At 56.1% G+C, this 12,383-nt stretch overlaps 1 protein-coding gene across 6 annotated transcripts in view; it reads right to left on the bottom strand.

Moving 5' to 3' along the window:
• Window positions 1-1,730: 1,730 nt before the first annotated feature.
• FGFR2 (fibroblast growth factor receptor 2) overlaps window positions 1,731-12,383 on the bottom strand; it is a 100,986-nt gene continuing 90,333 nt past the window's right edge. For 4 of the 6 annotated variants that reach the window (XM_055118759.1, XM_055118760.1, XM_055118763.1 and 1 more), the window contains 5 exons: window positions 10,779-10,901; window positions 10,302-10,372; window positions 8,676-8,813; window positions 7,169-7,274; window positions 1,731-3,346 (listed from right to left, as the gene is read on the bottom strand). In XM_055118759.1, the coding sequence (XP_054974734.1) occupies window positions 3,182-3,346; window positions 7,169-7,274; window positions 8,676-8,813; window positions 10,302-10,372; window positions 10,779-10,901 (603 nt within the window). In that variant the 3' untranslated portion in view covers window positions 1,731-3,181. Of the gene's footprint in view, window positions 3,437-7,168; window positions 7,275-8,675; window positions 8,814-10,301; window positions 10,373-10,778; window positions 10,902-12,383 lie in introns of all 6 variants that reach the window. The other 2 variants (XM_055118761.1, XM_055118762.1) reach the window with 1 other exon arrangement.

Raw genomic sequence — 12,383 nt, 5'->3', positions numbered from 1 at the left:
GATCGTCTGCATTGTCCAATCAGTGGTCTCCCCGGCCCACCTGCTCTGTTCTCAACAGACCCACCAGGGTGACCTTTCAAAGCAATCAGAAGACAAAACGGAGACCAAAACGCTAGTAGAGGTCAAAGATTTGGGTGGGGGTGGGGGATACTCTTAGTTCTGGGCTCAGGGGCTACTCTGGCATTGTCGGGATGGACTCGGGGTGAGCTGCTCACCAGGCAAGCACCCTTGTACTGGACCCTTGTATGACGCCTGTGCAGATGGGGTCGGAGCCGAGTTCTGTCACTGAACTGAGATCCACCTTTGGATTCTGCTTTGCCCTGAGGAGAAATCCACCCCCTCTGATTTCACAGGTGCCCAGAGGACAGCCAACCCACTACAGGGGCCCAATCACCCGGGGGATCGGCCCCTCTTGTGCTTTGGTCCCACCGCACCTCACGTGACCTCTGAGGCTAGCCTGGGAGGCGATTTTTTTTTTTTTTGCTTTTTTGGGTCACACCCGGCGATGCACAGGGGTCACTCCTGGCTCTGCACTCAGGAATTACTCCTGGCGGTGCTCAGGGGACCCTATGGGATGCTGGGATTCGAACCCAGGTCGGCCGCGTGCAAGGCAAACGCCCTACCCGCTGTGCTATCGCTCCAGCCCCAAATCTCTCCGTTCTAAAGCTAAAGGCCGACAGCTGCTCTGGGTTGCAATGGACAGTGTCCACTAAAAAGCCACCAACTGGGCTGTCGCCATAGTACAACAGGCATCTGGGCATTAGCCTTGTATGCGGCCGACCTGGGTTCGATCCCTGGCATCCAATATGGCTCCCCGATCACCACCAGGAGTAAAGAGTAACCCCTGAGCGTCACTGGGTGTGACCCAAAAAGGAAGAAAGTTCCCAACTGCCCCTTCTGTCTCAGAAGCGGCGGAAGACAATGTTGACCGTCATAGGCAAGACTGGCAGGGACAGGGGGGTTGCCCTACATGTGCAAGACCCTCCTCCACGCCGGCTCAAAGTGCTGAAACACAGGCTTCACCTTCGGGGGCCTGGGCTCCATTCAGGCACCAAACCCAAAATAAATAACCAGCCTCTGCCTTGGGATTACTGCCCCCCTCTCCTACGAAGACACTCGGGAGGTCTAAGGCCCAGGAGCAGGAAGGCCAGCCGCGTTCTGGCCGCCTGGGGGAGCCACGCCACCCAACCCCAGCTCCCAAGACTCTTGGTGCAGACGTGAGCCTGCAGCCCTTCATGGAACGCGAGACCCGCTTTGGCATATGGACAGGCCAAAGGCCGTTTCTCTCTTCAGACTCTTAGCGGCAGGGAAGTCAGTCAGGCTGGAGCTTGCTCAAACGGTCTTGCTGAACCGGTGAAGTCTCTTTCTCAGGAGGGAATCAACCAGAAGGATGTCAAGGTCCCAGAACCCAGATCTCCCTTTTCCCCCAACACTGCATCCTAAGAACGCACAGCTCCCCCGACCGCCACACACACACACACACACACACACACACACACACACACACACCCCACCCCCGCTCTGCCCAAGAAGGTTCCTACAGCTCCAGGAAGCAACAGAGCCAGAGCTCACACCCACCTGTCCCAGGCCCTGCGCTCTGGAAGACACCCCCACTGACAGCAAAAGCCAGGTGGGCCTTTTGGTGCCCTCACAGGGCCCAGCCGTGAGCCCACGGCCCCAGGACCACACACCCACCCAAGCACCGGAAACCATTTGGGAAGACAAGCGGGTTAGAAAAATAAGCTGCGTGACATTTATTTTGTCTTGTTAACATTAATATCTGTAGAAACATTTTTATTGTCAGTATAAAAATTAACAGGTTTTATTAAATACTTTCTCCAATTATAGAACAGGTCAAATCAGTGTGGTCTGCACCCCTGTTCATGGCCACAGCAGTGACGAGGCCTCTCTCCCCAGCAGCCCTCCAGGCTTTCATCAGACGGGAAGGAACGTGAGATCCTGGCAGCATCAGACGGAAGCAATCCCTTCGAGAGATGGACCGGCCCCGCCAGCCACGGCCCCCGCCACCAGCAGAGCAGCTCCGAGGTGCAGGGCGAGACGAGCGGATGCAAAAAGGCTGCTGTGACGTCAGGTGATCCCAAAGCCACTCTCCAAACCCATCGGCGACGGGCCTCTCTGACGAAGGCGCCATCGGGGCAGAAGGCCAGCTGCCCGGAGAGCGTACGCCGCCATGGACTCGGCCAAGTTCGCCCCAGGAGGACCGAACCATCTTTTGAAGAGACTTTGGGCCGCCACTTCCTGGGCAAGTCCATCCCAAGCCGCACACCATCTGCCCCGACCAGACACCTTCCCCGCCGGGTTCCTTCCCGCCGCCGGGCTTCCAGAGACATCCGCTGACAGCAGAATTCCAACACAAATAAATCCCACCTTCATCCCCACCCCCCGCGAGTCAGATCCTGTCGATATTCCTCTTCTCCAGGTTAGAGAACTAGTTAAGTGTGAATAGTAGCTTAACTAGCCCCGATACATTGCCTGCATAGACATGTCACTTAAATTACAAAAACCAATAAATGATTAAGTGTTTTGTATATTACCAATTCATTAATAAATTAATGTTATACCATTTTTTTTCCCTGAAAGCAAAGTATGTTTCCACCTCTGTCGGGTGAAAATTAAGAAATTCTGTGTAAGAACAACAGTATTTAGCAAATAGTTATTTAAAAAAAAAAAAAAGAGTCCAATTTTTTTTTAGGTGCCTCGGGACATCCATTTAAAATCAATACAAAAAATAATTCCTTGTAAATATATAATATATATTTATACATAATTTGAATATATTTACATACATCCAGCACCTATATACTGCCATTGTGCTCAGTAAGTGTGTACTGACATATATTTTCTCCAATTCTTACAAAATTCACAAAGAAGGCAGAACCATATGTTTGCCTTGAGTCCGGCCAGCCCACGGCCCGCTCCTGATGGCGGGTCCCAGGCAGACGGGGGGGGCCCAGCGGACCGCTGCCCCCAAAACATTCCTCTCCTGGCGAAGGTGAGACATCTCCCCGCGGAGAAACTCTTTACACGTGTGCCGATTATTTTCCAATTATTTACTCCTCTGATCCATATGTACATGCGGAGATTAGACTCCACAGCCGTGCGGGCAGCCCTGGTCAGGGTCCTGGGCGGTCCCCGGGCTGGGGGACGGGACGCAGGCCCCTCAGGTTTTTACACTGCCATTTATGTGTGGGAACCGAGGCAGGCACGGCTCGTAAGGCATGGGGTCCGGAGAGAAAACAGAATCATCACCCGAAGAGCAAGAACTCCTTGTGTCGGGGTAAGTTGGTGAGTACTGTTCAAGAGGCTGAGTGAGGTCCAAGTATTCCTAAAAGAAGGGAAGAGAGACGTTTTTATTTCATCGCGGGTCAGGACAAGGTGAATACGGTTCGAGAGGCTGAGTGAGGTCCAAGTAGTCCTAAAAGAAGGGAAGAGAGACGTTTATTTCAAACGCAGTCTCCTAAACGCCAGGCGGAGATGGGGCCCGGGGAGGGGGCACCCCTGGAAGGTTAGAAGCCCACCCTGGCCCCCTCAAAGCACCACCCCCGCGGTCGGAGGTACTTCCTCCCTTTTCTCTTAGAACCATCGAGATTGAACCCTTGACAAGCCCACGGTGCCAGACGGTCAGCTTGGTCCATCCAGCACCCAGGTGACCCGAGGTCCACTTCCCTTGCTTGGGAGCTCTCCTGAGCCCAACCCCCATCCCGGGGCACATGAACCCCCGGGGGGAGCCCCAGTGCAATGAAGAACTAGCTCGGGACCCCTCAGAAGAGCTGAGACCACGAATATTTATTTTAAGAATTACATTCTCCTAGTGTCGTTTCTAGGCTAATTTCAAGGGAGCGTGTCTTCATTCGGCGGGTAATTTCCCAGATGTCATTCATTACTCTCAGAAGCTCTCCGAGTTGGAAATGTAAATAGCTTCAAAACCGTCTTGGACATATGCAGGCACGTTTCACCCGAAAAGAATCGGCAAAGGGGTTTGTTTGGGAAACAGAGGTGAAGTTTCAAGGTTCGTACCTTTGAAATTCCGAAAGGACTGTGCCCTCGAGCATTCTGGGGGGCCGGTTGGGGAGGAAGGGGACAGGGGGACGCCCTGACTCACATGTCTCCCAGCTGTTCTTCTCCCTGAGCACCACTGGATCTGACCCAGAGTTGCCCCCCCACCAAAGAAAAAAATAAATAAAAAAGAATGGCTTTGCAACATCGAGTTCATTTTCACATGTTGAGTCTTCCAAGCAGTGAGCAGGGGCCTCAGATAGGCGTCCCAGGATGCTCCGGCTCAGCACCAGGTCTGAGTATGTGGTGCCATTTGAACGCTACAGTGCTCAGGAGTCTCCTAGGCTATATCCGGTGATGCTCAGTGGACCAGAAACTACCAGGGATGGGACTGGGGTCAGGCACAGACCCCTGCGCTATCTCCCAGGGGTCCATGTGTTGTAACACATTTAACTGGATGGATGCCGGGGGCTTGGAGGGGCTGCCCAGCCACGGAACAATTAAAAGAATTGTTTAGTGGGCCTCTAACTTATCAAAAATCATAGGAAATCCACATTCAGGGTCCGCCCCACTGGACCCAGAGAGCAAACACAGTTCTGTCCAGGCCGTGCGGCCGCCTCCTTGTTCCAGGTGGTGACAGACGTAGCGGTCATTAGACAGGACGTATTTACTGGGCCTCTCCAGGAAAGGTCTCCAGCGCTAGGACACAGTTCCTGAGGGTCTCTTGTCTCTGTGGGCCAGCCCAGGAACCCCCCCTCCTCTCTTACATGGCCTGCCTCGGGCTTAATCAGAAGGAAAGCCACGGCAGGTGGGCAACTGTACATTTTAAAAGACAAAAAAAGAAAAAAAAAGCAAAAACCACCGACCCCATTATCATTCACCACCGGGGCTGGCAGGGGAGAGAGACCCAGGCTCGGGGCAGGGGGATGTGTCCACTCCAGCAGCATCGACCGCAAGACTGGGAACCACCACACCCGCCACATCAAAAGAGAACTTTCTGCTTACAATGATAAAAATGAAATTTCGCCCTAAATGGGACCACTTTCCTCTAGCATCTGGTAATGATTTTCAGAAGGAAAGAAATTTCGATTTTTCGATCTGTTTTAGCCTTCTTCCCTTCAAGCGGAGGGTTCGAGACACAACGCCCACTCGGGCTGGGCCCAGGGGACAGGCCAGCAGATTGGCAGGGTGCACTGGGCATCCGGGCAGGCCGGCTGCCCGTGGCTGAATGCAGCCCTCCCACCCCCTCGTTCAGATCTGATAGGAACAGCCCCAAACCCGGGGATGTCAGCGGATCCCCAGCCGAGGGGTAAAGGAACTGAGGCTAGAAACAACAGTTTTGGCAGGAGAAGAAAGTTGTTGTTTTTTCCTTTCCCTTGAACTGGTCCTTTTCAACTTCTGAAGGCCGGGCAGCTGCATTCATTTAAACGCAATCTCTGCCCTTATCAGCACAGACAGAGAATGTCCGCGGCTGAAGGCTCCTCATCACATCTGAGGATTTATGAAAAAACAGAATCGTTCTAAAGCTATTATGGTTTTAGAAAGAAATGGACTCTTTTCCTCCCGAGGCCTTCGGGAGACAGCTAGGGGGGTCCTTCCCCTCTCCCGGAGGAGGAGTCAATTCTGCCACTTTCTTCCCTGCCTCCCACCACCCCTGGCCCACTGCTCTGGCCCGGGTGAGCTCCGGGCCTTTGGCTCCGAGCACACCCCCACTTCCCGGACACGGGAATGGCTGGACACACACTCAACTCAGATGGAATGAGAGAGGGAGCGGGGGGCAGGGGGCAATAGATTAGACCTAGTTGACAGAAAATGAGCATTTAATGAAAGGTATAAGTTCTCTCTAAAAAAATCCCCACAAAGCCACTTGTGGGAAAGGGCCTTTGGTGGGAGTTGGACGCAGGCCGAGCAGAATGACGGTGCCCAGGCCAAGGCCGGGGAGAAGCATTTCTCCTGGTTGTGGTGCCTCACACGTGTCAGACAAGCACAGCAGGGCCGGGCCACCCCCACCGTCAGAAACGCTGATGTGACTTGGATGCATTTGTTTCTCATTTCACAAGTCCGATTTCTGGAATTTCCCCCCAATTGCCTCATCCCTACTAGGCAATCTATGAGCACGTTCACACACACACTTACACACGTACACACACACTCACATACACTTACACACACTCACACACTCACACTCACTCACGCACTCGCACACACTCACACTCACATACACTCACACACATTCACTCACACACTCACACACACTCACTCTCATATACTCACACTCACACACATACATACACTCACACTCACACACTCTCACACACTCACTCACATACACTCACACACTCACACACATACACATGCTCACACTCACTCTCACACTCACACACTCACACATACACTCACACACTAACACACACACTCACTTACACAAATACACACTCTCTCACATGCACACTCACACACTCTCACTCACACACTCACACACACTCACACACACTCACACACACACTCTCACACATACACTGACACACTCACACACACTCTCACACATACACTCACTCTCACACACTCACATACACTCACACACACATACACTCACACTCACTCTCACACTCACACTCTCACACAAACACACTCTCACACTCACTCACATACACTCACACACCCACACACACATACGCTCACACTCACACACTCTTACACACTCACTCTCATTCACTCACACTCTCACACATACACACACTCACACACACATACTCACACTCACACACTAACACACACTCACATACACACACACACGAGCCCCGCTGTGACTGGGCAGCACCAGCAGGACTGTCCCGTGTGACCGAGAAGCAGGGGACTTGCAGGGTGTCACTGCCTCTGACCCCAGCAACTCCCACGACCAACCCGGACACACACTTCATGGCCCCCGCCAGCCCCCACACTGGAGTCAGACCCTTCCCCGCCTCCCCCTGCTCCCACCCGTCCACCCTGGGCCCACCCCTGTAAGGACACGGCCGTGGCCTGCTGGGCCCAGGGGTCAGCACTCACGGGCTCTGGGGGAAACCGGGACTGGGCCTGTGCAGCCGAGCACGAGGCGGCCGACCCCACTCGGGAGAGGCCGCGCGGCCCTCTGGGGGGCGCCGCCGCTTACCTCGTTGGTGGTGAGCGTGAGGATGCGGTCCAGGTCCTCCACCAACTGCTTGAACGTGGGTCTCTGTGAGGGCACCGCGTGCCAGCAGTCCCTCATCATCATGTACCTGGAAACACGGGACCCGTGAGCCCGGCGCCCACCCACCAGCCCTGCCGCCTTTCTCGATCTCCTTCTGCGTCTGGGCTCGGGACCCCACCCCGGGGGGCTCGGCAGCTACGCCTGGCCGCGCAGGACGACGCATGGTTCCGAGGGTCCAGCCTGGGCCGGCCCCCTGCAGAGCCAGCGCCTGCCCTGCGGCCTGTGTCCCGGGCCCCAACAAGTCCCTTCGGATGAGTCACTCGAGAGACAGTGCCCGGGATGAAGGTGTCTGAGAACTTTCAGAGCCGGGCACCCCCGTCCCCCCAGCCCCCCTGCAGGCACCGACTCACAACATCCATCCTTTCATCCAAAGTCCAAGAGGGAGGACTCAACGCCACAGCCCCCACAGCCGACTTCGGGGGGAGGGGGGGGGCGCGCAGAGGCTGATCCCGACCTTATCACACAATTAGGGCACCTTGGGGAGTTAGGAAGTGGGGGGGGTGGCGGGCAAGGCTTCCTCCCCACCCCCTCCCCACCCCTGCCTAGCCCAAGCAGCTCCTTTTGTTTTTTAATCTGCCTGACACTTCGGGTTTTGTTTAAAAGATCCGAGTGGACAAAGGTTCCTCAGTTTTCAATAACGAAGTTAGAAAACCACAACTTTCAGGCACGGTTTCCATGTATTAATCTGCCATCACCGGCCGGGCGCTCACTTCCTGATTAACTCCTGGAGAGGGCCCCGCGTCCCGGGCCTTATCTTGATTATGGGTTTCGACGGCCCCTCGGTATTGGGGAAAGCGACGGGGATGACAGGCGCACAATAAATGCCTTTATGGTACAGTGGGAGACGAGCCACTCAACAGAGCCACAGAGCGTCCCCAGGATCGCCAGCGAAACCCGGGCCGCCTCCTCGGTGGGGAGGGCGGGAGGGAAGCGCGGATTTCACCCCCCCGAAACACAGGCCCTAAAGAGCCCGAAGCCACGGCAGGCGGCGGACACCTTTCCTAGACTCCGCTGAGGGAACCCCACCCAGTGTCTGCTCAGAGGCTGCATGTGTGATACACACACACACACACACACACACACACACTGACTTCAGGGCCCACGCCTGCGGGGAGGCTGGTCCAGCTTCAGTCACTCTGAAGAGGGACAGTGGCCAGACCCAGCACGGTCCCCCGACCCCTGGTGGGTCACTCTGCTCATCGTCTAGCCCCAGGACGACGCTCTCTGCCGGGGACAGAGACGGCCACGGCCGTAACTACCTCAGCTCTGGGCTGGGGTCCAGAGAGCTGCAGGAGTCTCCTTCTTAGGGAAGGCTCCGAAGCCTGGAGGCCCCAGAAATTCAAACTAAGCCAGCGGGGGGATGTGTCCATCACGGGGTGGGGGTGGGGGCTGCTGGCCGGGCACGGCCCAGGGGTCCGAGGCCGCTTACAATTCGTTGGTGCAGTTCGCAGGCTTGTCCATCCTGTGCCCTTCCTTGAGCAGCTTAAACAGTTCCTCCACGGGGATGCCGGGGTAGGGCGAGCCCCCCAGAGTGAAGATCTCCCACATCAACACCCCGAAGGACCAGCTGCGGGAAGGGAGAAAACAGGGCGTCACTCGAACTCACAACACCCAGACCCTGCGGGGGGGGGGGGGGAAGAAAAGAACCACCCCCCACCCCACGTTTCTTAGGTTCAAAGAGGTTCAGCAGCACAACTGGAGAAGTTTGCCTGGTGCAAAATCAGGCAGGAGAGGCTGGAGGGATAGCACAGCGGGGAGGGCGTTTGCCCTGCATGCAGCTGACCCACGTTCAATTCCCAGCATCCCACAGGGTCCCCTGAGCACCGCCAGGAATAATTCCTGAGTGCAGAGCCAGGAGTAACCCCTGTGCCTCGCCAGGTGTGACCCAAAAAGCAAAAAAAAAAAAAAAAAAAAAAAGCATGAATCGGGAGGTGAGTGGAGGGGCAAGTGGAGGCCAGGCATGTGGTCTGACTCCTCCTGGGCTCCCCGCCCCCACGGGGTGTCCTCGAGGGACTGTCCACCCACGGACGAGACGGCTGAGCACCGTGGCCCTGTTCTGCCTGGGTGGCCATCTGGACGGTCCAGCCAGTTCAGCTGCTCCTTGTCACGCTGCCATCAGCACGGCCAGGCCACGGCCACCAAGTCACCTGCTTCCCACGCTCCTGTTCAGCTCTGGCTTCAGTCTCTGTGCCCGAGCCCAGGGCCCGGACTGACCGGCAGCTGGCAGGACCCAGGTCCGGACACTGCATCCATCCCCCGCTGCCCTGGGTGGTGCTTTCTGAGGTGGGCTCACCAGACTCGTGACTCCCAGAATAACCCAGTGGGCTCCTCACTTCTCCCTGTCACCTCCAGGGAGCCAGACACACGTCCCCACCGGCTCCGGCGGGAGGGAGAGTTTCAGAACAGAAACTGTCTCCAGTTTAGTGCCAGTGCAGCAGCGCAACCGGAGAAGTTTGCCTGGTGCAAAATTAGGCAGGAGAGGGCTGGGGCGATAGCCCAGCGGGGAGGGCGTATGCCTTGCACGCAGCCGACCCACATTCAATCCCCAGCATCCCATCGGGTCTCCCGAGCACCGCCAGGAGTAATTCCTGAGTGCCGAGCCAGGAGTAACCCCTGAGCATCGCCAGGTGTGACCCAAAAAGCAAAAAAAAAAAAAAAAAAAAAAACAGAGGGCACGGGGCCCATAGCGGGAGGGGAGCGAGGACGGCTATGTGCCCCCCATGTCCCGCTCACCTTGGCTCCGCAAGATAAAGCAGCCCCAGGGGTAACTGAACAGGCACCCACCCGCCAGGACTCCTTCAAGGGCCATGGAGGAGCAGGCCGCCTGGGCATGCTGGAGGAGCTGCTTTTCTCTGGGGCCACCACACCGCACTCTGGAGCCGGGCAGACCCCCCCCCAGAGCACTGGCTCCCTTACAGCCTGCCGTCAGGCTGTTCCCCAGAAGGCCGGGGCCCGCACCCTCGGATCTCTGTCACGGACACAGAGGAAGGTGGTGTCTCCACTCTGTGTCACCCGGCTGGATGCAGAGGGCAGCCCAGGGAAAGAAGCCACTTACACGTCACTCTGGTGGGTGTAGACTCGGTCAAAGAGTGCCTCCGGGGCCATCCACTTGACCGGAAGTCGCCCCTGCAAGCAAGCGGAAGAAACACAAAAGCCAAACTGTGAGGACCACTCGGCTCTGGCGGGCGCGTGCTGGACGGCCAGTGGGGGCAGTCCTTCCAGCCCAGCCCCCAGTGACCCACGTCCAGACACAATCACCAAAGCCTGGGCAAAAAATGAAATAAACCCAAAGTTCCCAAGTTCCAGTCCCTGTAAGGCACTCTCTGGACGGACAGAACAGTGGACAGGCTGCTATATGGGGGCCGGGAGCCTCCGACCCAGAACCAGCTCGGAGAGAGCCGGATGAGCATCGCGGGAAAACGGCAGAACCGCAGGAAAGAGGAGCAGAGAATGAGCCCTGCAAGCATCTCACGACTTCCATCTAGAATGTTCCATGCACCCCTCCCGCCCCCGTAAACTGCCAGCGACTCACATTGGTGGTCTTCTTGTAATAGTCGATATTGTTTATGTCTCTGGCCAGCCCGAAGTCGGCTATTTTCATCACGTTGTTTTCTGTGACCAAAACATTCCTGGCTGCTAAGTCTCGGTGGATGCACTGAAAAGGGAGAAAAGCGTCTTTCAAAAGGCTCGGAGAAACTACGGCACATCTACACAGCGGAATACTACACAGCCACCGGGAAAAACCAAGGCATGAAACTTGCTTGTAAGTGGACGGCCATGGAGAATATCACGCTGGGAGACGTGAGTCAGAGGAAAGAGACAGACACAGAATGAGAGCGCTCATCTGTGGGATATAAAGCAGAAACCAAAACACACAGTGTGGGACTAATATCCAAGGACAGCGGGAACAGGGCCGGAGGACAGGTCACTGCTGGCAGCTTGCCACAGGCAGAGGAGGGCAGGCAGAATAGAGAAGGGACCACTCTGACGATGATGGGTGAGACCACCAGTCTGGAGGAGAATTAAGGGCTGAGAGTCGGTAAAGGGACAAACGTCACAACCTTTTTAGGTACTTGTATTGCAAACCATTACTGCCAGAAGGGACGGGAAAGGGGCCGGGGTGGGGAGGGGGCGTTGAGAGAGGGGTGGGGGAGTGAGAGTAAAGGAGGGGGGGAGAGAGAGAAAGAGAGAGAGAGAGAGAGAGAGAGAGGAGGAGGAGGAGGAAGAGGAGAAGAGAGAGAGAGGGGAGAGAGAGAGGAGAAGAGACAGAGAGGAGGGGAGAGAGAGGAGGAGGAGAGAGGAGGGGGAGAGAGAGAGGAGGAGAAGAGAGAGAGGAGGGGGAGAGAGAGAGGAGGAAAAGAGAGAGGAGGAGGAGAGAGAGAGGGGAGGAGGAAGAGGAGAAGAGAGAGGAGGAGGAGGAAAGACAGAGAGGAGGGGAGAGAGAGGAGGAGGAGGAGAGAGAGAGGAAAGGTGCCACGCTGGGGTAAGGGATGGAGACTGTGGTAGGAATCTGGGGACACTGGTGGTGGGACATGTGCACTGGTGAGGGGGTGGGAATTGGAACATTGTATCACTGAAACCCGATCATGAACAACTTTGTAACTGTGTATCTCACAGCGATTCAATAAAAAAAAAAATTAAAAACAAAAAAACCAAGCTAGGTTATATATACATATATTTTTAAAGGCCCGGAGGGCTGGAAAGGGCGCATGCTCCTCTACCACCGGACAGAAAGTGGGCCTTAGGTCAACACCGGGACTTGTTCGTGAGTAAGGGAGGCAACTACTCCCAACAGCGAGGGAGACAAACTACCACAGTCCCTTCTTGCTGTGGGGACCCACAAACCCGCACTCTGCCCCCTTCCTGCTCCCTCCTTAAGCACCCCCCCTTCCAGGCCTGCTCTCCTGGGGGCGCCGACCTCTCAACTGCCCACCCCCTCGGGCTGTCCTGGCGCTTGGCGGATCAGCTGCGAAAGCTGCCCCCACCCCACTGTGGACCCCCCGGGCTCCTCCCTGTCCTCCTTCCCTCCCTCCCAGACACGTGGCTCCTCTCCTCATTCTGCCCCTCAGACAGACAGAGGGCTGGCCCTCACGGCACGGAGGCCAGCAGTCCTGACGGCCTTACAGCTCAGGACACA

The sequence above is a fragment of the Sorex araneus genome, chromosome 11 (assembly GCF_027595985.1).
Source record: "Sorex araneus isolate mSorAra2 chromosome 11, mSorAra2.pri, whole genome shotgun sequence".
Lineage (NCBI taxonomy): Eukaryota > Metazoa > Chordata > Mammalia > Eulipotyphla > Soricidae > Sorex > Sorex araneus.
This window is presented reverse-complemented; position numbering and strand designations above follow the sequence as displayed.